This window comes from Archocentrus centrarchus, chromosome 1, assembly GCF_007364275.1.
Source record: "Archocentrus centrarchus isolate MPI-CPG fArcCen1 chromosome 1, fArcCen1, whole genome shotgun sequence".
Taxonomy (NCBI): domain Eukaryota; kingdom Metazoa; phylum Chordata; class Actinopteri; order Cichliformes; family Cichlidae; genus Archocentrus; species Archocentrus centrarchus.
In genome coordinates, this window is record NC_044346.1 from 25,292,051 (window position 1) to 25,319,996 (window position 27,946).

A 27,946-nucleotide genomic window follows, 5' to 3' on the forward strand; every position below is an offset into this window, starting at 1 on the left:
TTAGGCTCTTGTCTGAGACACAGCTACCAACTAGCTTCCCAATTCCAGCAGTATTTTCCTTTGAACAGCACCCAGTCCCAATGGGCTCTTACTCTCTGGTGCAGTCCTTGCCTTGCCAACACAACTTTCCAGCAGCTGCTGTGATAAGGTCCATTTGTTGCCAGACAGGTACTTCTCGATTCCCCGTGACTCTAAGCAGATGGGTTTATTTCAGACTTTAATTGATGGGAAAATAGATATAACTTGAACAGGGAAGAGGAGTGAATCCAAGCTGAAAGTCTTGAGCTTTTTTTTTTTTTTAAATAAGATGGAGAGTTTAAGTGGAGAGGTTTTTGTTGAAAGTTGGAGTGCTGCTGAGCTGGAGTGGTCCAGCAAGATGGTGACCTGCCTGTTCTTTCCAAAAGGAAATTGACATAAAAGGTATCCAAAACATAGCAAGTGGTTCCTAGAAAAAATTCCATTCTTTGTAATGCAGTTATGAGCAAGGAGTAGTAAATTTATGAGTCAGACAGAAAATGACACATAAAACTGATTACCACTACACCAGGTGGCTACTTTGCTTTCTCTCAGTCTCTCTTTCTCTCTGTGTGACTGACAGCATCCAGGCTCTGCTCTGCACCTCATTAAAAATCACCACATCATACCTGCAGTATCCCAGTATCTAAATATAAACACAGGAGGGAGCCCCCCTCCCATTCTATCTGACAGAGACAGCCCGCTAATGAGCTTCATCACTATGAGAAAGCACTGACAGGGGATGGAGGGATGTGGGACAGATGGAGAGAGGGAGCAGTGGAGTAAGAGAAGGATGCTGGTGAAGTTTCAACAGACCAGCGAGCGTTCTTCTTCTGTCTCTCTCTCAAAAGGACAGCACAGTTGTGGAAGGCCCAGAAATGAAAAGCGAAAAACAGAGGCAGCACAGTTTGTCAAAGCTATCAGAAAAACGAGAGAGGGGAAGATGCAAAGAGAGAGGAGAGTTTCCAAGGTTACGATAACGAGACTTAAGTCTGGGCACTGAAACCTGGTGGAATCAAGAGGTTAGGACTTCACTGAGTCGGAAGTGCTAAATTTCTGCACTGGACTCGCCTGCGCTGTTGTTTCACACTCATATTTCTCTTTGTGTGTATATGTGAGTCATAAAAGAGGCAAAGTTGTATTTGAAAGCAGCGGCTCTTTCATTTGAGTTCTTGTAAAGAGGGAAATGAAAGAAAGGGCACTGTTAAAACTGAAGCAGGCTGGAAGTAAAATTAAAAGAATAATAGCGGGTAGGTTGAAATGTTGAGTTCCTCTGCAAACACCAGCAGCGCTCAAATGTGACCTGTCCGTAGCTAAAGTAGGATCTTAAGTGTTTGTAAAGTAAACACATCTGAAGTACTCAAAGCGAGGATAACAGTGGGTGGAAGGGCCTGCTTGAGGGAGCTTATTGTAAGAACTATTGATCAGTTTAGAAGAATCAACTTCTCAGCCCACATATGACCGAGCCTCTCTCAGTGCAGAGGGCACAGGGAGCAGTTCTCTTTGTTTCTTCAAGCACGTTTGGTTTCTTTCAATTTGTTTGTCATTGAAGAGCCTGATTTAGAGCTGTCTTGGTTCATCAGCACATTTGAACAGAGGGATATTACCTTTTTACAGTTCGGAAAAACTGAAAGTTTTTAGAAGCATGTTCAGAAAAGCTGAATTTCCCCTGGATGTTCCAGTTGGTATTCTTCATACCAAATTCCCACAATTAATTCTTAAAAGAAACTTCAGTCTACCCAAAGGCAGTACTGTTCTCGAAAGAAAGCAGAATCTAGGACTGTCAGGTTTTTTCACAAAAAAAAAAAAAAGAGAAAACAGCAAAGGAAACAAAAACATGAGACAAAGATAGCAGAATGACAAAAGACAGCCATAAACCTGTGCAGTCGCCACAGCAGGGGTCATGACCTCCTGCGGTCAGCAGAGACAGTGCTGCATTCGGGTTATAACCCCTGCTTCCACACCCAGATGTCTGTTTCAGTTTTGTATCTTGAAACCTTTACTTCACCTCACACCATTACCTCCATGCTCTCCCAACATCCATCCTCTTACTGTGTAAACAATGACAGATTAGAGTGCTGCCGGGGAAGGAATTTACTATAAACATACATCAAGCAAATGACCCTCCTCTCTCTCCCTAAAAAAAAAGAAAAAAAAAAAAAACATTTACAGCACCTCACCCCATCATGGTCCAGCTTGATAAACAGGCCTGAGTGGATTCCTTAGTCACTGGCAGAGAGTGATACTGACAAATCATTACAAGGCAGAACCATAAGAGGAGCTGCACATACTTTTGTTTTCCTGCACACACCCATTTCCCCCACAGGTGCGGCAGGAACAAGAGGGGATAGAATCTCTCATTACTGACTGGTCCATTTGCCGTTTCATTTTTCAGCGGGCTTGCGTTGTCAGATCGCCTTTGCTGTTGGAACAGACCAGAAGCAGGGCAGTTATCACTTATACTGTTCTCTCCCCTTCCCCTTATTCTGTTTCATCTATTTCCCACACACACAACCTCACTGTCCTCTTTCCTTTGCCCCCTCTATCTATTATCTTTTTTTTCTTTCCTCTCTATCACATAAGAAACATTCCCTCCACTAATCAGCACCAGCTGGGCTCCAGTCAGCCCCGCTACCCCGTAAACACACAAAGACAAATGAGTCTCTCTCTTAGCAGTTTAGCACCTGTCCCTCCTTGTCTCTTCCTTCCAACTTCAATTTCTCTATAACATGGAAAATCTTTGAAATCATCCTGTAAAGGTCCAAGCAAGTCAAGACTGAGCAAAGTCTGCATGTCCACAGATATCCCATGGATGGGATATCAGTGAAGAATAAGACGGGAAGAGATATGATGGAAATAATCATCTCGGAGTGGTTTACAGTCCGTGGAGGGCTCCCAGAGCTCCGGTGCAACTGAGACACTGATTTTTTTTTTTTTGAGGATTCTGGAACTAAGGCTGCACATTTTGTAATGTATGACATTTCTGTCACATTATCAAAAGTTGCACAAACTTGACATTTGTATGTGCTTTCCATGACTCAAGTAAAGTAGACTCCTTCCTATGATTTTAGGATTGATTTATTTCCATGGTTTCCAACACTGTATCATTCGTTCTTAGTATATAAATCATATAAAAATCAGGACAATAAACCTGGTAGAAAAGGGTGTCACATTGTAGTGCTTACAAAAACAGCACAGACACACGTCTTGTGTTTCTTTATTGTCTGTTGTCATAGTGGTGCAGGTATAATGGAATACGACTCACTGAGTCATAGGAACGCATGCTGCTTTCCAACAGCATATGGCGGCTCTGTTTCTGTACTTGTAAATAGTCTAACTTGTGTGTTGTAAGTGTGAGATGAAGTGTTTGAAGCTTTTTTTTAATTTTCCTTCAACAGCTAAGACAGGTACTAAAGCATATCTGTAGCCAAGTGTAAAATATAAAATTTATTAAAGCTATTGTATGCAACAAACACAATAAAGTCTTTTATAATCATCTTGTTTACGTTGCTTGAATCTAAAAGAAAACCCATCTGTTCAGTTAAAAAAAAAAAACAAAGCAAAAGCTCTGCTCATCAAACTGAGATGATGCGCCACCGTGGCATTTCCGTGCAGCTCAGCACAGGGAGTCCAGGTGGTGTACGTCCTCCCACTGTGTGCACAATGTATAGCTCGCACTGAAAGTGAGAATCAGACCGGTCCCCGAAGAAGAGCAGAAACAAGACAAGGCAAACAAACCATCAGTCTTGCTGGTCTGCCTCACTGTCACAGAGCTGTTCTCCCCAAAACAAACACCAGGCTTAATCTTCCTGACTGAGCACCCCCAGCCCCACAGAGCTGCATCCTGTCAAGCGTTAAAAAAAAAAAGATAATGATCCTTTCAACAACTGTTAAAAGTAGTTATAGTGTTGTTAATCGTTCAGGTCGGGAGTATAAAGCTGTAAAATGCGAGAGCTTGCTCTATCATCAAGTTAAATTGATGTAGACAACTTTTGGCCCAACCAATAAAATGATACTTCATCCCTCCAGATTTGATCAACATCAAATGTGCAGTGAAGCAGTAACGGCAAAACTGGCAATACTGACCATTAAATAAAGCTCTTCCATTAGGCTGATTACTGTCATTTGTAAGAAAGCATGCATTTGGGGGCACACTGGATAATTTACATGTGGTTATGAGAATATGATGAGGCTGAGCAGGTGGGCAATGTTAAATAAGCTCTGAAGGAATTTTGTGAACATGTAACGAGCGTACCATACAACACTGGTCTTGGAACGTTTGTGGCTAAGGGACACCAAAGGGCAAGCAGAAATTTCAATGTACGTCTATGTCACTTAATATACTGTCACTTCTTCTGTTCACTGTATGCTTTCGACAGCGCATTTGCCACATCTGGATCTAGAAAGTCAGCTGAAATCTTTGTAGGGTGGTTGTCACTCCACTAGGCCACACCTGACCTCCATCACCTTATCAGACACTTTCACAGATTCCAACAAACTTGATCCGACTCTGTCTCTGATTCACATGAAGCACTTAACGTGCTGAGGTTTTGCGACAACCCTTAGGGTTTGTTGCATGATAGTGGCAATCTTAAGTTTGATTTAGAGTATGAAAAAGTGTTTTACAGCTCTGCATCACTCTTTAAGGTGATAGACCTGACATGTAATCACTGACGTGACTCCCTGGCTTTGCGTATTTTTCTAAAAAGCCTGACATTATTCTGGCATCTTCAGCGATGACTCTGTGACTTCTGACTTCCACGCATTCCCTGACTCCAGTCCCAAACAACAACAAAAAGAAACGTATGAAAAGTACAGCAATAGCCGTTATCTCAGACATAAGCTTCCTTTCTTTTTGCACTTCATTAGAGGCCAGTGGCTCTCTTTAAATGTGAGCAAATTTTTCAATAAACAGCAGATGTCAAGGCTGACTGTCCCCTTTTTACGATTACAGACTCAGGGAGTCTTATGAGGATACAAGGACGCTACTTTAGTTTGCCAGCAACGTCTCTACCTCCTTCTTTCTCTCACCCTCTGAGTGCACACCATTGGAGGCGTCTCAGCAGGGGGGATCCTCTTTTCCAGGCCAAATGCACTTGCTACAGTAAACATCCTCTCTCCTGCTTCACTCTGAGATAGGCGGACCTGCACAAATCATTGTGTCAATGCAATGGCCCAAGGAAAGAAAACAGGAGGGAAAGATGGGTTTTCCTTTTTTTTATTGCAGGCAACCAAGAGAGTAATTACAGCAAAACACTTTCACAGCACATCCTGACATTAACAATTAATATTCATCTGAGGACTTAATCATCATGCTTTGCATATCAAGTGCATTCATTCATCCATTTTCTTAATGGCTTACCCAAACCTAGGGTCAAGGGGGGCGGGGGGCTGGAGACTGTCCCACCTGTCATAAGGTCAACAGGCAAGTACACCCTAGACGGGTCACCAGTCCATCACAGGACTAACACACAGATACAGACAACCACATGCTCTCACATCCACACCTGCGATCTATTTCAAATCACAAATTATTCTAACGAATATGTCTCTGGACTGTGAGGAAGCCATAGTAGCAGAAGGAACATGTAAACTCCATAAAGAGTCAGTTAGATAAAGATATATATATTAAGTGTTTATTTATATTTCTTAATGCAAGGCCTATAATCTAGATCCAAAGATCATGTGTATATAGTCTTTAACATTGCAGACTTTTTACTGTTTTAGACTACAAAGACTCAAACTGCAGAAGCTGCCCACAGCAGAAGTTTATCTTACATTCAGCCAGGTGCTCTTTGGTAATAATGCCACAACCAATTACTCCTTGCATTTTTTTTTTTTTTTTTGTGGGGGGGGTTGAAATACCAATCAATCTCTTCTTTAACTTAAATTGCAGCCTTTTTTTTTTTTTGCAACTTTAAAATGCTCATACCCAAGTAAGCAAGTAAAACTTTATTTATAAAGCCCATGAGCTACCACAGAGACTGAGGGCAGAAAAAAAATGAAAATATGAAACACAGGAAAGCATTAATAAAACAACATAAAAATAATGCATGATTAAGAGCAGCAAATCAGCCAATTAAAAACAAATAGTACTTAAAGAATTTATTAATAATAATAATAATAATACTAGCGTGTGTGTGCATGTGTGTTGCATACCCAATCACCCATAGCTTCCCCTGTGCTACTGATGTAACACAGCAGTTTTGTTTTTGTTTGGCTTTTTTTCTCAGCAACCCTGCGAAAACCCTGGCTATCATCCAATAACTCCTGAGAGGAGTCTAAGGCGCAACAGCTCCCAGTTACAACTGCAGTGAGTAACAATAGCAAGAATCCTTTTGTGTGTATGTGTTTGATCACTTGTTGTTTTAACATCTCATACTGAAAAGGTAAAGGTTCAGCTGGGAAGTTGTCCCTGATGAACCATCGTACGCATTTAATAGTCTGTGTAAGTCAAGAATGTCGTGTCTTCTCTCACACGTCCGGGAATGCAGACAAACCACCACAAGTGCAGGAACAGGTAAGCCAAGCAGAGATAACACAGCCTAAGTGTAATCAGTAACCACATGGCACACACGCACAGAGCTGCCACTACTTCAACAAACAATCAAATAAAATGTCGAAACCAGAAGGACTTGCGGTGATTTTATTATCACTGCTTGGGACACAAAAGTTTTACCTCTGACCTCTGAACCATTTTCAAGATCACACCTTTATTTTTTTATTCAAATATTTGCCTTCCCAAGACAGATCATGAGCTTTATTAACTAAGCTTACAAATTCAAACTCCAAAAAGTGATCATTTGCCAAAAAGGGTATCCTGTCACAAGATAGAAGCTCTAATCAGTTTTTGGTAAAGCAGCTTTCATGTATCTTTGATTTATCTAAAAACTGTCATTGATATTAAAAATCTCTTTTTCAAGACAGATCAGGCCAAGAGGGCAACAGAAACTGCAACAAATACAACACACAGTTGATCACAGTTCTATAAAGCTATTTAAAGTGGCCAAAAGGACTGGATTATAATGTAGACACAATAACAAAGTCGTAAAGATACTTGCAAAATAGGTCATTTATTTATTTTATACATAAATCCTTCATAAATCCTGTTGACTACAGTCGATTTAGCAAAATAAGCAAAGATATTACAAATAAAAAAAACACATAGAAACTACGGAAATCCCTTTTTGGCAATAGATTATTTTATTTTATTTATTTATTTATTTATTTTTGCACAACTGGGCACGCTGCTCGTAACAGGGCACTGAACACAAAAGTTTCACTAAACCCACTCTTTCTAAAATATGAAGACACTCTTCTGTTTATTACCAAGTAGTTAATTCAGTAGGTTCAAATGTGAAGAACGTGAATACTTTAGCCTGATGATAATAATATCTCTTTCTCCGTCCATGGGGTAATCTGCAAGGGGCCCCTGTGGCACAAACTTAATGAGTGAGTAATTAGGGCCCCTTCTGAGTCTCTTCTTTCTTTCTGTGTGTTATATCTGTGTACCTTGTCTCCTTCAACTGAGTGCAGCGCGAACAATCAACAGTGTAAAGCTGTTTAATATTTTTGCTTAGAAACACACCCATAAATAGGGGTAAACTCTGTGGCTTCTGGCATAGTGTGCCAATTTGATTGAAGGTCCTGTGACTGTGGTTTGACTGTGCAGAGCACTTCAAGTGTGCAGTTAATCAAACAGACGCGGCCAAACTGACACAGTTCACAGCAGACTTTTGGGTTTCGGGGCCGCTTCGGCAGTTAATTTAATCCACCAAGATGAATGGCATGCCCACCAGGTGGAAAGTATTTGTTTCTTGTTTGACTCTGAAATTGTTATAAACCTGTTTGAGAACAACTCTCTCTGTGTGAAAATTAAGTCAGGTCTCGTCAGTGGCAGAAACTTAAATTTGGCCAAAACAGGTGACGCGTGCTGGGTGCCGTCGTCTCTGTCCTTACCTTGAACTCCACAGACAGCTGTGGCGTGTACTCCAGCGTCCAAAGCGCTCGAACCAGCGACGCCAGCTGCTCAGTCACTTCTCCTCTGGCGGTCTGTGACTCCTCTCCTCTCAGCTCCCCGTTCACCCTCTGGCGGCAAATATCCGACTTATACTGCTCCAACCCGAGGTATTCTGCAAGCAGGTCCGTGTTGCTGAGGCACTGAACCACGGCGTTCATGAAACAGGTGTTGCCGTGGTTCTTCAGTCCCAGCACTCCCGGGGTCTTGTCGCCGTAGCACCATGACAGCCTGTCTTTCACCGAGCCGTGAATGGAAGAAACCGTGGAGCTCTTCTTTACGGTTCCTTCCCTGGAGATCTGCGAACAATTTTCTTTGAAACCACCCGAGGCGCTTTGCCCGAAGCCACCGTCGTCGTCCTCTGCGTCCGGCTGTTCCGCTTCGCCAAAGTGCGCTAAAGTGCCCAAAGTTTTAAGGATCCTTCCCATGAAATTCCCAAAAGATCGAAGTGATTTCCTTCTAGACCTCCCAGTTTTGTATTTCTTCTCCTTTGGCTTCGTCGTTTTGGGTTTCATAGGTTGTTTTCTTACCTTGTTTTCCTTGCGAGTATCCATGGCTCTATCACTTAAAAGGATCGAGAGAAAATGAAACAGACTACGGACGCGCACCTGTCTGCCAGGCTGTCTACCCCTCCTCCTCCGTCTCACTTCTCTCCACAAACCTTACCACCGAGAAGCCAATAAGGCACATTATTACTGATATTATCCCCTTGACATCTCACAGGACGTCGCTATCGCCGGTGCGCGCGTTTTTGACGGGTGACGATCTATCTCTGTAGGAACTATAGAGACGAGCTGCTCTCCTCCTTCCACACCGCAGGTTCATTTATACTTCCTCATCGATGGCTCTGAGCGCTGGATCGTGCGCCTGGCGGTCTTTGACTCTCTCACCACCACTGTTCTTCCCTCCTCTCCTGTCTGTGGGACTGCACTGAATTGCCAAGGATCCTGTATAAATGCCCGCCTCTCAGGAAAGAATTTAATTAACCTGAATTAGACTGTAAGCTATTTTCAACACAAATGTGTATGCAGTTAAGTGATTCACAACAGCTAAAACTCTGCATCTAGTTTATTTCACTCTGAACAAGGAAGTTGCGTCTTTAATAGGTGTCAAGCGCAGCAGTCTGAATCTGCCCCCTGTAGGACCAATTCTAACATCACCTGCCTAAACACCTGCTGAGGGTGTCAAGAAACAGTTCATCCACAGCCCCAAACTGAATTACAGATTGCTCTTAAACTGTTTAGTGAGCAACTATAAAATATGCTTCCAGAGTACCCACTAGATTGTCCAAAAGAAGGAATATTATGGTCGTGTGTTTTGGTTTAATACCGATGATAGAGGCTACATTTCTATTCCTGCTGAAGACACTCCACATACACTCACTGGCCACTTTGATAGGCACACCTGTTCAAATGCTCCTTAAAGCAAATGGTTTGCCTAATCAACCAATCACATGGCTCCAACTCAATGCATTTAGGACATGGTCAAGGTAACCTGCTTTGGTTCAAACCAAGTATTATAATGGGGAAGAAAAGTCACTCATGTCAGCTAACATGGGCTCACTAAAATTGAACAATAGAAGATTGGAAAAATATTGTCTGATCTGATGAGTCTCGATTAGTACTGACATTTGGATGTTAGGGTCAGAATTTAGCACAAACAACATATAAGCATCCTGCCTTCTATGAAAGGATCAGGCTTCTGGCAGTGGTGTGGTGGATATTTTCTTGGCATACTTCAGGCCCCTTAGAACCAGCTGAGCCACAGTCTACATTTAGAGGCCAACCAGAATATTGTTGCTGACCAATATGCGGTGATCTTGTGATGGCTGCTTTCAGCAAGATAAGGAGCCATGTCACAAAGCACAGATCTCAAACTGGTTTCTTGAACATGACAATGAGTTCACTGTACTCAAATGGCCTGCACAGTCACCAGATCTCAATCTAATAGAGCACCTTTGGCATGTGGTGGAATGGGAGATTCACATCATGGACACGCAGCTGAAAAATCTGCAGCAATTGCATGATCCTATCATGTCAGTATGGACCAAAATCTCTGATGAATGTTTCATTGAATCTGTGTCACAAATTAAGGCAGTTCTGAAGGCAAAAGAAGGTCCAACTAGGCACTAGCAAGGTGTACCTAACAAAGTGACCAGTGACTGTGTAAGAGTGCGGCTTATTCAGAGTAGAAGGTATTAACATGTACGTTTCACATCGCCATGCATACATGGTCTACCTTGAATTCATCCTGCTAATCAAATACCTTGACTGTAACACACCATCACTTGCAGACAGATGTAGCCCATCCCATAAATAGTCTGGCAACTGCCTGCATGCACATTAATGCTGCTGCCCATACATCATGTAAGCTCTACAAAGTAATATTATGTTAATAAATAAATAAATAAACAAAAAATATTTGGCCAGATACATTACATGCAGTTCTGCTTTTCAATAGGAATCCAGCATCTTTTGTGCAATATTCAGATTCTCATCTGAAGCTTAATTTCACAGCTCACCAGTACTAAAGATTGAATTTGGTGGACCAGATGTTCTGATTTATTAAAAGAGATAGTCAGGTCTCCATCCAATATTCCTGTAATTTCCCCGATGCTCTTATTTCAGCATTGTTCGAAAAATCAACGTTACATCAGCATAACAAATTAACAAATTTCAACGCAATCCGTGTCTTTCTGTGTCTGCGTCTTAAAACAATGACTCGAGTTTCTCAGCAATCCTCTGCTCATTATCATTGTGCTAAATGACAATGAGAGGAATGACGCCCGATCTTAATGAACAGGGAATTTTTTTTTGCTGACTTGTTTTGTATTACCTGCCACAGACCGGCAACCTGTCCCAGGTGATGGCTGGAATAAGAGGTGGAAAATGGATGGATGATTTATATTACAAGATTTCTATTCTGTTTTTTGCAGATAGCAGGAGTGAATTAGAGGCAGTTGTGCATTAGCTCACTCTTTAACCATAACTCCTCGGGGAATAACCTTTGTTACATTAGGTGACAGCAGTGCCAAAAAATCTAGGCCTGCACTTTGTGGCAGTAGCAGACAGATGAATTATATCTGAGCGAAGTATGTATTTAATGTACTATATAATGCCGCATTGTGTTACATACTTTGATTTGATCGGTCTCAGAATCCCATTAAGTGATGCTTAAGCCTTTAGAAGCATAACGCAGACAATTTGCAAAAACCATGTGCTGTTATGCCTCGAAGTGAAATTTTAACTTCATGTAAACTGACACTCAATGGAGCTCCTGCAAGGCAGCACCATTTCAGGGACTAAACTGCTCAAGATGTGCAATCTTCTTACTTTTATATACAGAATGTATTCAGATTCCTTCACTCTTGCACTTTTATTGTAAATTTTGTTTTAAGTCAATCTGCAAGAAATGAACAATAACAACCAAATGAAAAAAAAGAGGAATTTTGCAATAAAACCAACGAATATTTTCTTTATGAAAGTATTGATTCAGTACTGTAGAAGCCCATTTCACAGCAGTTACACCTTCAAGTCTTCTGAGCTGCTTTCCTTATTTACACACCTGGATTTGAGCAGTTTATCCCATTCATTTTTTCTGGCAAGCAGCTTTAAAGTGCCATCGTTATGTCCTAGATTTAGACAGGGGTTTAGCTGCAGTTGATCCACTCTAGTATTACATTTTCTCAGTGCTTTAGTTCACTGTGATGCTGAAAAGTTTTCTGTCACCCATTCTCAGGTCTCTGAAGCCCAAAGCCGGTTTTCATTAAGACCTCAGTATTATTGTGACCAGCCTCCCTGTCCCTGCTATTGAGGAACACCCCCGTAGCACGATGGTGCCACCCCCATGCTTTACTGTAGTTATGGTAATAACCAGGTAACTGGCTTCCTGACCAAAGCACTTCCTGCTTGGTTACTCAGTTTGGTAAACTCTAACAGTCTAGGAACTGATGCTTTGTTTATAAATTGACTCATACTCTTGCCCTAATGTATGGCTATTCACAATGTTATTGCAGGGGTCATGGCTTTTTTGTGTGCTGGCACCAGGACCCGGAGCGCAACAATGGGGCCTTAAATACTCTTGACGTGTGCCTTTCTGAAATTTGTACAGTCATTTAAATGTGTCACAAGTGCTTCTATTACGTTCTGGACATTTCAAGGCTAGTTGAAGCAAACAGGATGACTGTCCCAGCAGAGGCTTGGAATGTGAAATAAAGCGTAATACTTTGGATTTTTAACAGAATTAAAAAAAAATAGAGAAACTTTGTTTTGATTCACTGTAGATTGATGGACAAATATTATCTATTTAAATCATGCAACAAAACACTACATTACTATGCGTGAACGTGTACAATAAATGAAGTGTTCTTAATATGCTATGAATCCACTGTATATTATCTTCACCAAAAAAAGTCTCATACAGCCATCGTTGCTTAATACAGTTATATGTATTTATTTCGGCCAATTTTACAGTAACATTTGCTAAGTCTATGGAAAAATTACAGAAGAATGTATGGATGGCTCAAAAATTATGTTTCATCTAATGTCCAGGACTCAACGGCCGATTAAGGGGAAGAAGGGTGAGGAAACTTCCAGCAGAGAATGGCTCCATCTGCACTGGTGCTGACTAAGGTGCGGTTGTTGGAGCAGATCTTGACACTGGTAATACTGCCACCATGAGCCAGCCCTACGTGGGTTACTGTACCTGCCATGTAGTCCCACACCTTCACCAGCTTATCATCTCCACCTGGTATGAAAAGGTGAATAATATAAGAAAACAGAAGTTCTAGAGAGATGAAAACACACTCAACAGTTTTGGGAGGAAATCAGTCTCATGAAAAATCAAAGATAACTCTTTGTTGCTCACTGTATTGTGTAATACAGTTCTTTATCTAAAACACATTAAAGCTATATTTACATAAAATATTCAGTTCAATTAGGTTTTGATCTGAATGGGAGTATAATCAGCAATGAAGCAGGGGCAAGCGCAAAATGAGAAGTCATAGATTACTAATGTAGTTTTGGGTACATACTGAAATGAAAACCATTAAAAGAAGCACAAGAACAACATAACAAGCGCAAATGTGTAATGTGCCATACCTGTCACAAAGTGTTTGCCATCCTGTGAGATATGCATGCCATTGATGGCCCCGGACTGAGAGGCCTCAAGTTCTCTGAGGGCACATCTACTCTCAAGCACGTCCCAGTAGGCAACCTGAGGAACAAAATGAACACGAAGCACAGAAAGCCTAAATGCAGACACAGGTTACATAATTTTACAGTGACGTTTCTTGACTGTGGGAAAAAACCTAATCTAGCAAGGAGGAAAAGGATGATTTTGCCTAATAAAGGATGCGCAGCCTTTTGATCTTTTCGTTACAGTTTGATGGGTTTGCTATGCAGAGTGTTACAAATGAGACCATGTGACAACATCTCTGTGCTGCTGTGCTATTTTTATTTGATATCATATACAGTACATACTTTACCATTTCCTATTTTGGTACGTTGAATGCAATCGGTGACCTCAGACTCTCACCTTCACTGCTTTAATATCCAAACTCTGCATGGAAATGAGCTGGTCTCTGGTTTGAGTCTATCATAAATCTAAAAGGTTTTGATCATCTCTAGGGCTTAACAGCCATCAAAGTATCAAATCTTGCAAAAGACAATTGCTAGCTGAAGTTATTTATAGCACAGGTAGCGGAAGCATCACAAAACCACAGAATGAGAACAATCCTTTCTTGTTATTTATATGACCGACCTGATTACTTCTTGGGTGGTGTAAATAAGAGCCCAGATGGACTTGATCATTAAAATCAGGCTTCTGCGTCATTAATAAGTTCCTAGTAGAATATTTAACAGTTAACCCTTTGTGTTTTTAAGTCAAGAAGCCATTTAGTAAGCAGTAAAACACTCAATACTGATATTAAACAGACTGCATTTCGAAGGTGATTAAGCGTTGAGAGGAGACGGAGCTGCCACACTATTTGTAAAAATCATGGTAAGCAGGGTTGCTCACACTTATGGGAAAAGAATTTAATTTCTTTGTACAAAAATCCTAACAAGAAAGCAAATAAGGGAAATGTAATCTCTCACAAATATTAAATATTGTGGATATTGGGAATGAAAAAGGCAACTTTTTTTTTCTAGTTTCAGAAATGTAGAGGGATTGTCAAAGCAATACACGTCCCTGACAAGCCACAGTATCAGTTCTGGGGGGATGTTTGAGTCTACTATATTCTTTTGCCTCAGAGTGTCTTATTCAGATGGAATGTCTTACTCATATCGATATTTCCACAAAGTAACATTGCAAAAATATAATTTAGAAAAACATAGACACCATAGACACTCCCCCAGAATGTGAGGCTTAAATCTTAAGAAATCATGCTCACTCTTTCAGCTAAGACCGGTGTTGGTTGCTTAACATATTTAACGAGCTGTCCTTTCAAACAAATTTAGGGCCTCAAAGCTTTCTCATTACTCTATGATTACTGGTGGTGAAAATATATTGTTTATATGTGGTTATTCATATAGCCAAGTATGATAAAAGTTACTATAACAATGTTATCTTTCTTCTCCCTTAGATCATTTTTCATCCCTTCCTCCCTGCCACAGTCACGACCTCTTCCACCTTTCTCATCTCATTTCAGCAGCTTATTAGAGGCTTCCACCTGTGTGAGTTGTCTTGGCCCATCTGCGATCCCTCAGCCTCAGTCTGGGAAACTGGCCCACAGCCATGACACGGGCAACCAGGAAATTAATTACATTCAGTAAGTGAGAGCAGGTCTGAAAACTATACTCTTAGGACTGTTCCACTTATAAGGACAAATCTCAGGTTACAACTAGTGTATTGTTGCCTGATCTACATAGAAGGTTAGAAGCTTTAGCTTTTAGAAACTATTGACAGTAACCTAAGGCTATTTTGAGCTGCAGTAGTCATTAATTGATGACTATGAAGGCTATGCCTCCCTTTTAGCAGAAATAATGCAAGCCACCTTCTTTCAGCTATAACCTCCATTATCCTTACCTTGCAAAGATGAAGTAAGCATCATATAGCTTGCTACACCATAAAACAAATGCATTATCATCATTACCATCAACATCCTGCTTCACAAAGCATCGCATTAATACAACCTCTCCCTGACCCCACACTACCATCTATTTTTTTCCCCCTCTTGGCCGCTGTCTTTCTTGTCACATTTTTTCTCACTTATGTTGGTTTGCTTCCTGTGAATTTACTCATAGAGGCATGCTGGGAGGTGAAGAAGGGTTGGAGTACAGAGAGGAGAGAGAGAGAGAGAGAGAGAGAGAGAGAGAGCATTGCTGTTTGTTGTACCAGACAGAGTGCCTGTGTCCTGGGATGAGCAGATGGTGGATCTGGCTGGCACTTGGGTGGCATAGGCACATCCGCAGGAAGGCACGAACACCACAGCGCTCCCTTCTATCTCTCCTCTTTCTCGCTCTCTTTGAATACCTCCTTCCCACTCTCTCTCCGCTCACTCAGCACACCCACAGCGCCGTGTTAATCAGCACAACTTGTCCTCGCCTCTCAGCATGCAGGGACGGCAGCAATATGGGTCCAGTGTGTAGCCGGGTTCAAGGGGTGTGGATAAATTGCACAATCAAGGAAAGAAACGTTTCATTCTGCCAGAGTGAACTTCCAACCTTATGTAAATAGGTAGTGCTTAGTTAATCAAGATTACAAAAAAAAAAAAAAGCGGCATTAGAGGGTGTGCTTTTGCACCAGTGAGAAGCAGCCAGCACAATGGCTTAATTACTGTATACTGAGCTGAGAAACAAAATACAAGCGTTCCAAGCTAATCTGCAGACATGCACACATGTAGGATGGTGCATGTCTTCACTGTGCTACTCTGTGCTGATCTTGCTAGAGCAGAACTCTCATTCTCACAAAGAAGAGATTTTAATAACATAATGAGGACCCTACACTGTGACGGTTGAGTGCCAATCTCTTTGGACCCAGAGGGTGTTTTTTAATCATTACAATCACTACTTTTTTCCTCTCCTGTAAGCAGAACAGCTGAGTTTTGAGTACCAGGGAATGGATAAAAGTACATAAACAAAACTACTTTCAAGATAAAGCCTGAAGGTACTTATTGTAAACTCATTGTAAATTAAAAGAATTCAAAGCCTTCCAGAATGACCTAATGCTATCAACAGAATGTAAAGAAACAATGGTGTTATATGGAGTAAAGTCCAAAACCCCTGTGCACTGAATTTCTGAAATTGGGTCTGAATTATTTAATTCATTTTCAGAATACAGGCCAGACTTTTGAGCAAACAAGAGTAAACTCCAGAGTAGCTTCCATCATTGGAGACAGCTCTTAAAGCAAAGGCGTAAATGATGATGATGATGATGATGATGATGAACTGGCAACAACTCTTCTCATGTGTTAACCATCTATCGTCACTAACAGTGCAAAGTTTTTTCTCAAAAAGGTTGTTAACAGTATCCCAGCCATTGACAGAGAATTCCAGCAATCAGTATGTTCATATTAAGTGATGGTGTAAAAAGATTTTCTGGTCTTTCTCTTGATAAATACATGCATATATAGTCAGAGACCAAAAATACTCTGGGGAGCTTTGAATGATCAGTGATAGAATAGAATAGAATAGAATGCCTTTATTGTCATTATACAGGATGTACAATGAGATTGGAGGGCCACTCCTGTTCAGTGCCATGTAACAGAAAATCAAACTCTCTAAATGAAAATAAAAATATTACAAAGATATTATAATCTAGTATAAATATTATAATCTAGTATAAATATTATAATCTAGTATAAATATTATAATCTAGTATAATCAATATGATCAAGAGATATACAGAAAATAAACAATGTGTAAAATCTCTGAGTCTATGATCTATGAGTGACTGGTAAGTTCAAAATAATACTCTGGCAGAGAAAGGTTTAAAGCCTGTGGCTGTGACAGGCAGGGTAAAGGCAGACTTTCGCTGCATTAACGTAGCACCATCCACTTGTTATGATGCTAACGATGTGGCACAGAATAGGCGAACAGGTGCAGGTAGCTGCTCTCCATTACTGTGCAAACACAGTGAGTGAGAGAGAGAAAGAGAGAGGAGTTTATTTCTCACTGCCAGCAGGAGGAGAAAGGTCATACAAGCTAGAGAGCGCAGAAACACCATCAACTGTGTTCACATACAGAAATGGATGAAACACTACTGTAAATATTTAGAAGCTATTAATATGGCTATTCCTTATTTTATTCTACTTATTTATTTGTAATTAATCGATTCATTCTAAAGACAAGTGGCTGTTTTTTTACGCTTATAATTAATGGTAACAGTAAGTTTAGAAGATATATTTGTTCAACAGTAGCTTTATATTAAAGGCTGTGGCTTTGGTTAACTAAAAAAAATTCTTAGGCTCAGCTGGGGTTAATCTTACAATAATAATAATAATAAAGCAGTTGTATGCGATCAGCACTTCATAGCTGCTGTAAGTATCAGATTTTTAGCTTAAAGTTCTACAAATCTATAAATCAAATTTCTTAATCCCTTTGAGGTGGAGCCAGGAGAGAATATTTTTGTGCTGGTGTTCATACCTGTGGCCAATTTAGAATCACCAGTTAATGTAGCAAGCACATCTTTTTTAAACTGTGGGAGAACCATTTAAGAACCATTTAGGTGAGTAAAGCAAAGCATCTGTTGAATCATAAATTACTTCATATACAGTCGTCCTTCGTTATATCGCGGTTCACTTATTGCGGCTTCACTGTATCACGGATTAAAAAAATATATATTAGTAATTATATTACTAATTCTGTTCCGTGGAGTTTTCACTATATTTTGCAGTATATAGGTATTTCTGTAACACATAACTATGTTCATCACTTGGACGAAGACATCAATTACGCCTACGCCAATAGTGGAAATAGAAGTTACGGCCGAGGGCGAAGATACTGCACCACCTTCATCGCCATCAGTACTGCACAGCTACATAATTCATCATCTTCATCATTCAAGTTGTAGTAAGAGAGTGGGAGAGGTTTATATGAGTGTGGCAAGGGTTTATAAAGCCTTAAAATATATATAAATAATAAAATAAATATAACTCCGCTACTTTGCGGATTTTCACCTATCGCCAGGCTGCATGCCAGTGTATCCTTGGGCAAGATACTTAACCCCAAGTTGCTCTCCGACGCAAGCGTTGGAGTGTGAATGTTAGATAATAAAAGCACTTAGCTTAGTTAATCATGGAACTGCTTGTGTGAATGGAGTAAATGCAAACATGTTGTATAAGTGCTCAAAACAGTAGAAAAGCGCTATATAAGAACTAGTGCATTTATCATTTAACCAGGTAGGGCTTGAAGAACACGCTAACATGTTACTTTTGACATCACATATGTTAAAATTTATGGGCAATACCACACTGCACTATGCTGTATAAAGCATGGAATTAAGTGCTACAAGGAAATATACATAAGATGCTCTCTCTGAGACGCTCTTCTACAGCATGGCACTGAACAGCAGAAGCCCTCCAATCTCATTGTATAACGACAATTAAAGGTATTCTATTCTGTTCTGATAAAGAGGGGGGGTTGTAATTGTAAACTTTGTAAAGCAAAGACAACAGCAAAAACCTTTTGTGTTTTTATCTGTGGAGTCAAACTATGGAATCGTCTTTCAGCAGATCTACAGCAACGCCCAAATATTTTCCAGTTTAAAAAACAATTTAAAGAAAGAAATTCCAAAAATACTTGAAATGAGGAAGGACTAAGTGGTATCTGAATGTCCATACCTGTGAATGCAAATGTACATATAGAAATTCAGAGGGTCAGTATCAGTCAAAAGTTTGGACACACTCTCATGGTGAGTGTGTCTGTACATATCAAAGGTATGTGTAAATACATATATGTGTGTGCGCGTGTATGTGTGTATAAATGTGTGTCTACGTATATATTAATATATGCAAATATATGCACTGTTTGTATGCATATCAGTGTGTCGTAGGAATGCATTTGTATGTGTATATGGGCCATTGGCAGGTCATTTGAAAGAATATTGCTATCATTCATTAGACAGGAAGGAGGGGGTAGGATCATATAAATTTAAACTTCTTTCTACTCCTTTTTGAGCATACAACCTGAGTTACTTATAGATGATTAATACATTGGGTTTTTTTATTTTGTTAAATGTCCATATATGTCTGTCTGTCTGTCTATAATAAACTCATAAACTGCTTTTTCTTGTTTGTTAGTACAGGGGCAGCTACACTAAAACCTTCTCACAAAACACAAAATTTAGCAAATTCTGACTAAAAACAGCTCCACAGAATGGCCAGACCTGAGACCTCCCTAACAAACTGGTTTGAAAATAAATTCAGTGAACGATGTTCGTTTAAACTGCTTCCTGCTAGAATGCTCATAAAAATACAGAATTGCATTTAGTAATGAGAAAAAGTATTCTTAATCCCAAAGCACACACCTTTCTGTCAGTGCCGCTGGTGATTATCTGAAATTCCTCTGGATGGTAGCACACAGTCCGGAACAGTGTGTTGGCGATCATCATTTGACGGATTACGAATCGCCTGTGAGAGGATATTCAGGGGAGTCAGCAGGCAAGCAAAGAGAAAGGAAGATGAGTTTGACAAGTGTTGCAATGGTCTTGAAAAAAATAAAATCATATGAGGTGGAGGTGTTCACAACCGTGGGCATGGGCCATTTAGTATAAACAAACCCTATTCAAATTTTAAACAAAATAAGCCATCACAAGAAAATCTATAAATATATACACATTTAAAAGAAAAACTAAGTGTACTGTGTAGAATCCACTGTGTCTGGCTGGACAGGGTGCCAGTCTAAATGAATTTAGACTTTTCTACTAATCCATTTAAAATAACTTGTTAGCAGTCATACTAAAAAGAGAATCCACGATAATTGTGATGAGTACTGCCTAGAAGCCTTTAATCCACAGATTCGTTCATTGAAGAGGACAGACAGTGGGGGGGGGGGAAATGACCATAGTCAGTTTTCAACGGGTTATTCTACTCCCAGAAGAAGCTCACAGATTAAAGGATTTTAAGCTTTCTGATAAAGAATGCACTAGAGTTCTTTTTATCTGACTATATGAGCCACACAAGCATTTCAGCCTCTCTCTCTTATTACAACTCAGACCTGAAGACAGCTCTCTTCTTCTTTCCTCTCACTTTGTCTCTGGTGGCTATGCATATTATTACCAATTATGTACAGTATTTTTCACTGAATGATGTGATTAGCTCATTCAGTAATGCCCCTTTTTTCACTTCACTTGCTCTCAGGATTTTCCTGGGATGAAACTGAGAAATAATGAATTACAATTTTGACAATATTGATTTATGCCATTTCATTTTACTCTGATAACATTTCATACACTAATAATACAATAATAAACATGGTACATGGACACACAAGCACCTACACATTATGTGTGTTTCTACTCTTGCCTGTTTTGGTGTTAAGGTTTGCAGATAGGCTACTCACTGTATGTCCCAGATGATGCAGGTACCGTCAGAGCTGGCAGAGACACACTCTGTGTCATCACTCTTGATTTTGAGACAAGTGACAGTGGCTTTATGCCGTTTCATGGCCTCCAGCAACCGATAGCCATGTGGTTTCAGGTCCCAAACACACACCTATGATATGTAATGCAAACTCATTAACCCTTACTGGAAAACTTATGTATTTAATAAATAAACATGAAAAAAATTCTCTTTCGTGTGTTACCATCTGATATTATGATTATGGATATAACAATCAATAATTATGCATAGAATCCTACAATATTTCCACTAAACACCTGGATAACTCACAGCTATTAGCTGTTTTAATTTTGCAACTGGACATGAGATGGAGACATTCTCATCCTTAAATCAATTTCCTCACGTTGAGTAAGTGGATATGGATAAATGGATAACAGAAATGCACAAAAACTCTTTTAGGAAAGTCTGGAAATAGTCAGGATATGGGGTGTAACTTAAATATAATTATCAAGCAGGATAGCCATTATCCATTTCATAATTCTTGTTGGTGATATACGGTACTTTGCAAAAGTGTTGAGCCACCCCAAATTTCTTTAAAATTTTCCTGGGAAAATGGAAAATATGTGCAGGGATTTTATTGAAACATGCAAAAATACATAGAAATACAGTATATAAGAAAAAAGCAGAATTTGTACAATTCTAACAAGCTTGAAAGTCAATATTTGGTACTTTACTCTTCAACACAGCCTTAACTCTCTTAGGCAGCTTTCTTGTAATTTCTTCAAGCAGTCTTCATGAACAGTTCTTCAGGATTCTCTAAGAACATTCAAAGCTCTTCTTTGGATGTCTATTTTTACATTCTCTGTTAAGATGATCCCACACTTCTTCAATAATGTTGAGGTTCGGGCTATGGGGAAACCAATCCATGACTGATGGTGTTCCATTTTGTGTTTTTCTCTCCGGGTATGCTTTGACTGCACTGTCACTGTATTTGGGATCATTGTCATGCTGAAAAATGAAGTTGTTGCTGACACTTTCCAGTTGGTATTCCATGGTGGATTCAAATCTGATTGTATTTTTCTGCATTGATAATTCCATCAATAATAAATAAACTTAATAAATAATCTATATTAAAAAATAAATAATCAATTTGGATGAGATCCCCAACACCACTGGCTGAAATGCAGCACCAAACCATGACAGAGCCTCCACCGTGTTTTACAGATGTCTGTAGATACTCACTGTTGTCCCATTCTCCTGACCTCCCTCATGCATACTGATGAGGACTTGAACCAAAATTTGAAAATTTTGATTCATCACTCCATAAGGTTTGAACCACTGTTTTTCTTCTTGTTTAATTTGGCATACCTCAACCTTTAATCCCTGTTTGCCTTCCTTGAGAATGACTTCTTGACAGCTACAGTTCCACTGAGACCAGTTCTTATGAGGCTTTGGGGAACAACAGATGAATCAACTGAGGAGTCAGATGTATCTCTTGGGTCCTGGGACAGGTATTTGCTGGATTCTTTCTTATTTTTATGGCATATCTGCTATAGGTAGTTTTTTTAGGCCTGCCACTTCTGTCCTCCACTTGTCTAGTTTCCTCAGATTTTTTAAGGAATCATTGCACACCATCCCAAGATAGGATATAGGTTTTTGGCTAATAGCTTTTAGGGAATCATTTTGTTGGTGCAAAATACTGCTGTCTTTGGTATTTTTGTAGATTCAGCTTAAGAAATGGGAACAGCTTGTGTGTTTTTGTGACAGGCTGCTAGCAACATAGTGCCTAAAATACAACTTAGAATTGGTTCTTTGAGTTTTCTGTTCTATACAGACATATGAATGACTCATAGGGCAGTGTTAAGTGGCTTAACATAGAAGAAATATCCATCCATCTTCTTCCACTTATCCAATTCATGGTCACGGGAGGGCTGGAGCCTGTCCCAGCTGCCATAGGGTGAGTGGATGGGTGGGCCCTGGACAGGTCACCAGTCTGTCACAGGGCCAACACAGCGAGATTTAGAATCACCAATTAACCTAACCCTACTAACTGTATGTCTTTGGACTTTGAGAAGAAGCCAGAGTACCCAGAGAAAACCCACGTAGACATGGTGAGGACATTCAAACTCCATACAGAAAAAGCCTGGCTAGAAGGTGGATTGGAACCCAGGACCTTCTTGCTGTGAGGCAACAGTGCTAACCACCACACCACACCACCGCGCTGCCCACACCACAAAAAAAAAAAAATCTCTGAAAATGGTCTGATGCAAGGACCTGACTGAAAATGAGTGACAAAGCAGCCAATGTCCAAAGAAAAACATGGAAAGGCCGTCATAGAGCCTGGAGAACTGTCGCTTGACTATTTTAAAACTTACAAGAAGTATGGCTCCTTGAAAGCAAAATATTAAAAAAATGATGGGTGACTCAAGACTTTTGCACAGTATTGTAAGTAACCATCTTAGTATTAGTTCATTTACCAGTCATCTAAGAAAACCTACCAAAGGAATCATGCTGAATCTATTCATTCAGCATGTAGCTGAATGTAAAAATGTGTCCTGAAAATAGTACACTGTGCAATCTGCTGCTTACATGCTGGAAGAACAAAAGGTTTCTACAATTCTGCAATGTAACATTATCATTGATTTCATTCAAGCGATGAGCTGAACATTACATGACTTACTGAACAAATTATAGTTTTATCAATATTATGCCCACTGACCTGTCCTTCTCCCCCTCCACTGACAATCCTTTTGCAGTCCCTGGTGCCAGCAATGGCTGTCACACCCATTCTGTGTGCATTGTTAATAATGAGCATGAGCTTGCCACTTTCCGGTCCAAACACACGAATCTTACCGTCATTCCAAGCTAGAAGACAGTGACAGTTTGGGGAGATTGATTTGATTCTGCACATAAAACAGTAAAATTTTAACATAAGTGATTAAGAAAAAAAAAACAAAAAACATTTTCAGATTTCCGCACTACTGTAACTGGGATGGCTCAGTGATCACCCACTGAAAGCATATTTCAAAACAGAAAATTCATTGTAATTGTAAAGTCCAACTCCTTGCTACTTCTTGGAGAAATCACTCTCTGATTCCTACCACTGATGATGCTATGTCCGTCAAACATGAAGTCCAGGGAATTGCAGATCATGTTGGGTATAGTGATGCGCACCAGCTCTTTAGGCCTGCCTATGTACCACACTCTGATATCTTCATCTGAGCAGGTTGCAAATAATTCAGATGTTCCACTGTCACAAAGATATAAACAGAAATCTGTAATTATATTTGTATGGGTATGGGTTGTTAATATAATTAATTAATTAGTACATAATTAACTGGAAGCAATATTTTACTTAGATCTTAGACATATATATAAAACCAACACCAGGCATGTGGCATGCATATGTCACCCTCTAGTGAGTACAAGAGGTAAATGAAGTGATGTGTTATCAGAAATAATAGTGATTTCAGCACAGTTTAAGCACTGCAATTCTGTTTTACTGCATTTGACACAAAATACACCATTTCTTTCTTGTATTTCTGATCCTTTGGGTACATGAGAAAATGAGTGTTTGTGAAGGGTATGGTGAAACAGACAGGGAGGCCAAGAGGTCTATATATTTTTGTCTAAATTGAAAATACAGGCCAACACTGGGGAAGCATTGACCTATATTTGGCCAACTGGGCATGCGTTTTTGAAAAATGTGAGAAAAAAATTTAAAATGTGGAGCAGGGCAATAGATTTACAACACAGATGAGCAGCTGGTCCACCACTGTTGATTGTTATTTTTTACTGCTGAACACTGTTTAACTTCTCTTTTCTGACACTTACAATAGGATGGCTACGTCCTTGACAGCACTATTAGGGCTTGTGGATATGAGTTCAGCTTTGAAGTTCTCATGACTGAAGCAGTATATCTGAGCAGCCTCTGTGCCAACAAAAAACTGCTGTTCATCTCCTATTATAGCAATGGAGGTCACCCCCTTTTCCAGATGGACTTTCCTAATGTGGGATAAAGGAAAAAATATTCTGAATGTCGAAAATGTAGAGAATATGAAGCTAGAAATGTTGCACGCCGTTGATATTTTATAGAAGAATATTTCAGTTGCAGGACTCACTTAAGAGTTTTGAAGTTAGTCCCAGAACACAAAGTGACGGTGCCAGAGCCAGAGCCTACAAGTAGATCCCCAGACTTCAGTATTTTTATGACACTGACACCCTGCAAAGACAAGAAAAAATGGTAACCTTCATTACATTGTTATGCACAGCTGAATAAACACCTTTTTAAAATTCCCAGATCTATGATACTAAGTCCTAAGAGATTTTGAAGTATATGATACAAACCATGGTTTTTCCTTCCTATTAGGCATAGGACATGACTAAGCAGTGGCTTAATGACCTTCACAGTCCCCAATCAGGAATGTAATCACTCCTACTGTAATGACTCACCATGCTGTATTTTCTTTTAACTGGACCACAGTCATTCAAAAGCCCTGTGTTGAGGTTGACTTTCATTATGTCGCCACTCGTGGTGCCACCGTAAATGAACTGATCATCCTCTGAAATCTGCACAGTGACATTAATGATGCAACATGAGCAACACTGCCTTGCTTCACCTTATCTGGTGTGCTATCAGTTTGGACAATTTTTAAAAAAAAAGGCGATGAATTTGCTGTTCTTTCCCCTATGTTACTTCTGCAGCTGTAAGGTTAGTGTTTTATTGATATTTGGTAATAGACATTTTGCATATCACTCCATACCTCCAAGCATTTCACAGTCCTCTTGAGCTTGCCTGTCTTACACTCTGTGGGCCTGATCTTTCTGTTGGGGAGGTCCAGTTCCCAAACTCGCAATGTTCCGCTACCCAAAGAAGACCACTGATATTAACACACTTCTTTGGAATAACAAGACTCGAAAAGGGAGCATGGTAACACATAATGTGATGCCAGGTATGCAGAAAAATAGCACTACCTAGATGTCTTGTCATTTTATAAGCAAATGAAATCAAATCTAATTCACTCATAACCCACAAAAATGAATTAAAAATCTAGTTTGAATGCAGACACCATTCACTTACCTCCCTGCTGAAACAAAGATGTTGTCATTCGTGTTTGAGTATTGCAAAGTGAGAGAGGGACCAGCACTCTGAGCTGACGCTGGGCTCCCACAGATGGCCTGCTTAGTCTCAATATTCCACACAACTATACTGTGAACAAGCAGAAAAGATCTCACACACTCAACAAATAGATTATGCCTACAGTGCATTAGGTGGGCCATTTAGACATGGTTGTATCCCTTTTTGTGCAGATAAAGCTAATCAAAGGCCATAGTGTGTGTATTCATCGATAGTGCACCTTAACACACATTTCTCTAAATGTCCTACTTTAGACAGCTGGCCAATTCACATACAGGACACATGGAATCTATTAAAACAGGAACAACAACCCAGCACATATAATAAAGCTTCATAAGAATACAAAGTTTGGCCTCACACCAGACTGTCTTTAAACCATGATTTTTAATCACTTTTAAAAAACAACATGCATCACGATATCTGGTAAGTCTTAGCGGACCATGAATGAGCTGCAGTCACTGTTGCACAAGAGGCTTGTGCCTGGCTTGCCAAACGGTAAAGCAAATGTGGCATGATCATCTCATTTAATTATAGTGTGCTGCATTAATAGCTAGATAACTACTGCGCAAGGCAACGTGTAGTTCCATTCTGCAATCGTATTTATCCGGGCTTGCACCCAACTGCATCATCCACTCATAATGCTTACCTGCCATCATCTTGACCCCCAAGGGAGACCAGGTACTTGTCACTAGGTGAGAAGGCCAGTGCCTCTACCTTTGCCTTGTGGAGCACCAGCTCTGTATAGATTGTTCGCTTTGCATAGTCCCAGATAATTACTGTAGCCTTGAACATATTAAAGCAAAGTGTTGTAACTTATTCATCAACAGCAATTCCCAAGTCACACACAACCTCAAACCAGGGAACGTTTTAACCAAGAAACTGATGGTGGTGATGCCAATTAGTTTTAAGAAATCTTAGTTGAAAATATCCAAACTAGAATTACCTTAAAGCCCATGAAGTTGACCTGTCCAGAGGCAATATACAGTCCACTTTTGGACACTGAAATGCAGGACACGTTGTTTGTGTGACCATGTAAGAACTCCTGTTTGCCATCTTTAATTCTCTTCAGAATGATTGTGCATCCAAGAGGATAGATCAGGTGCTCGTTGTCCGGATGGACTCTCAGGCCAGAAAAAACATGTCCTGGTGAAATAAAACCGAGCACAACAAAAAAAAAAAAAATTGTGTGTGTGATCACATGGTGGATGAACGTTTCAAAAGCTGGGCGGGCAGATAATACTGGGAATGTGTATTGTCATGTAGGCTCCAACACATAATCTTAACAGGAAAGGTACAGTCTACGTCAGGGGTGGGGGTGTCAGAATTCAGCCCACCAGACAGCATTGGAACAAGTGAAGGAGGGATTTTAACTGTATTTTCTTAGGTTTTACAGCTTTTCCTATTGATTAAGACCTCACCAACACCAAAATAATAGATAATAAACAATTAAATGACAGAAAAGTTCCTGTTGCTTAACTATTTACTACAGAAAGTTGTTTTTTTGTTCTGTTTATTTTACAATGGAACTACAGTAGGAAAAGAAAAACAGGCTATTTTCTATGAATTAACAACAAAAAAAGTCTCTTATTACAGGACAGTCCGGGCAATAAGCTAGAACTTTTCCTGTAATTTTACACAATTTTTTCTTAATAATTTAAGCCCAGAGTCGTACTGACAGACTTCTTTCTTTGCTACAGCTCAGAAAATGCAGTCAAATTTTCTCTTCTTTTTCTTACATTCAAATATCTCAGAGATTTAATGTTATGTTGAACTTCTTTACAGTGACAGAAAGGGGAGTATGTGGTTGTCGATGTGTAATTAGTCTGATAGGTCTAGATTAAACAAGGTCTTTCTGTTCGGACACGTGTTGTAATAATTTTAGAGCGCAGCTGCAATGTTTTAAGTATTGCATAACTGTAATACTGTATACAGCACTTTTAAAGTGATTATTGTGCTTAATGCGCTGGTCAGAAGTTTAACCTGCTGTGCAAGAACGTTAAGATTGCGAAAAAAAACAAAACTTACCGTTAAAGCCAATAACAGCTTCCAGTTCGAGCTGAGGTACACTCTCCATTTCAAGGTCCATCAAACTAACTCTACTTTCACCAGAAAAAAATACTGAAGTACTTTCATCAAGTACTGCTACAAAAGTAGAGGTTAGGAGTTCCGCAGCAAACAAACAGTCGCCTAGCAACAGCAATCAGGCTCCACCTCCTGTGCTGCTTGAGTGACGTTTCTCTGCTGCATTCACGTGATGTGCGGAATTTCCTCTTTTCAA

General features: G+C 39.8%; 2 protein-coding genes across 2 annotated transcripts in view; both read right to left on the reverse strand.

The window, feature by feature from the left end:
• usp43a (ubiquitin specific peptidase 43a) overlaps positions 1-8,702 on the reverse strand; it is a 137,328-nt gene extending 128,626 nt beyond the window's left edge. The window contains exon 1 of the mRNA XM_030733230.1: positions 7,975-8,702. Coding sequence (XP_030589090.1) covers positions 7,975-8,586 — 612 coding nt within the window. The 5' untranslated portion in view covers positions 8,587-8,702. The remainder of the gene's footprint in view (positions 1-7,974) is intronic.
• Positions 8,703-12,478: 3,776 nt separating this feature from the next.
• Positions 12,479-27,894, reverse strand: cfap52 (cilia and flagella associated protein 52). The gene is made up of 14 exons (XM_030733192.1): positions 27,694-27,894; positions 26,612-26,811; positions 26,315-26,451; positions 25,612-25,740; positions 25,295-25,394; positions 24,984-25,100; positions 24,653-24,753; positions 24,366-24,536; positions 23,633-23,781; positions 23,251-23,396; positions 20,533-20,684; positions 19,499-19,601; positions 13,132-13,246; positions 12,479-12,778 (listed from the first exon to the last, which is right to left on the reverse strand). Exons 1-14 carry the CDS (start codon positions 27,752-27,754, stop codon positions 12,597-12,599), a joined length of 1,863 nt encoding a protein of 620 aa, XP_030589052.1. The 5' UTR covers positions 27,755-27,894; the 3' UTR covers positions 12,479-12,596.
• Positions 27,895-27,946: the final 52 nt, after the last annotated feature.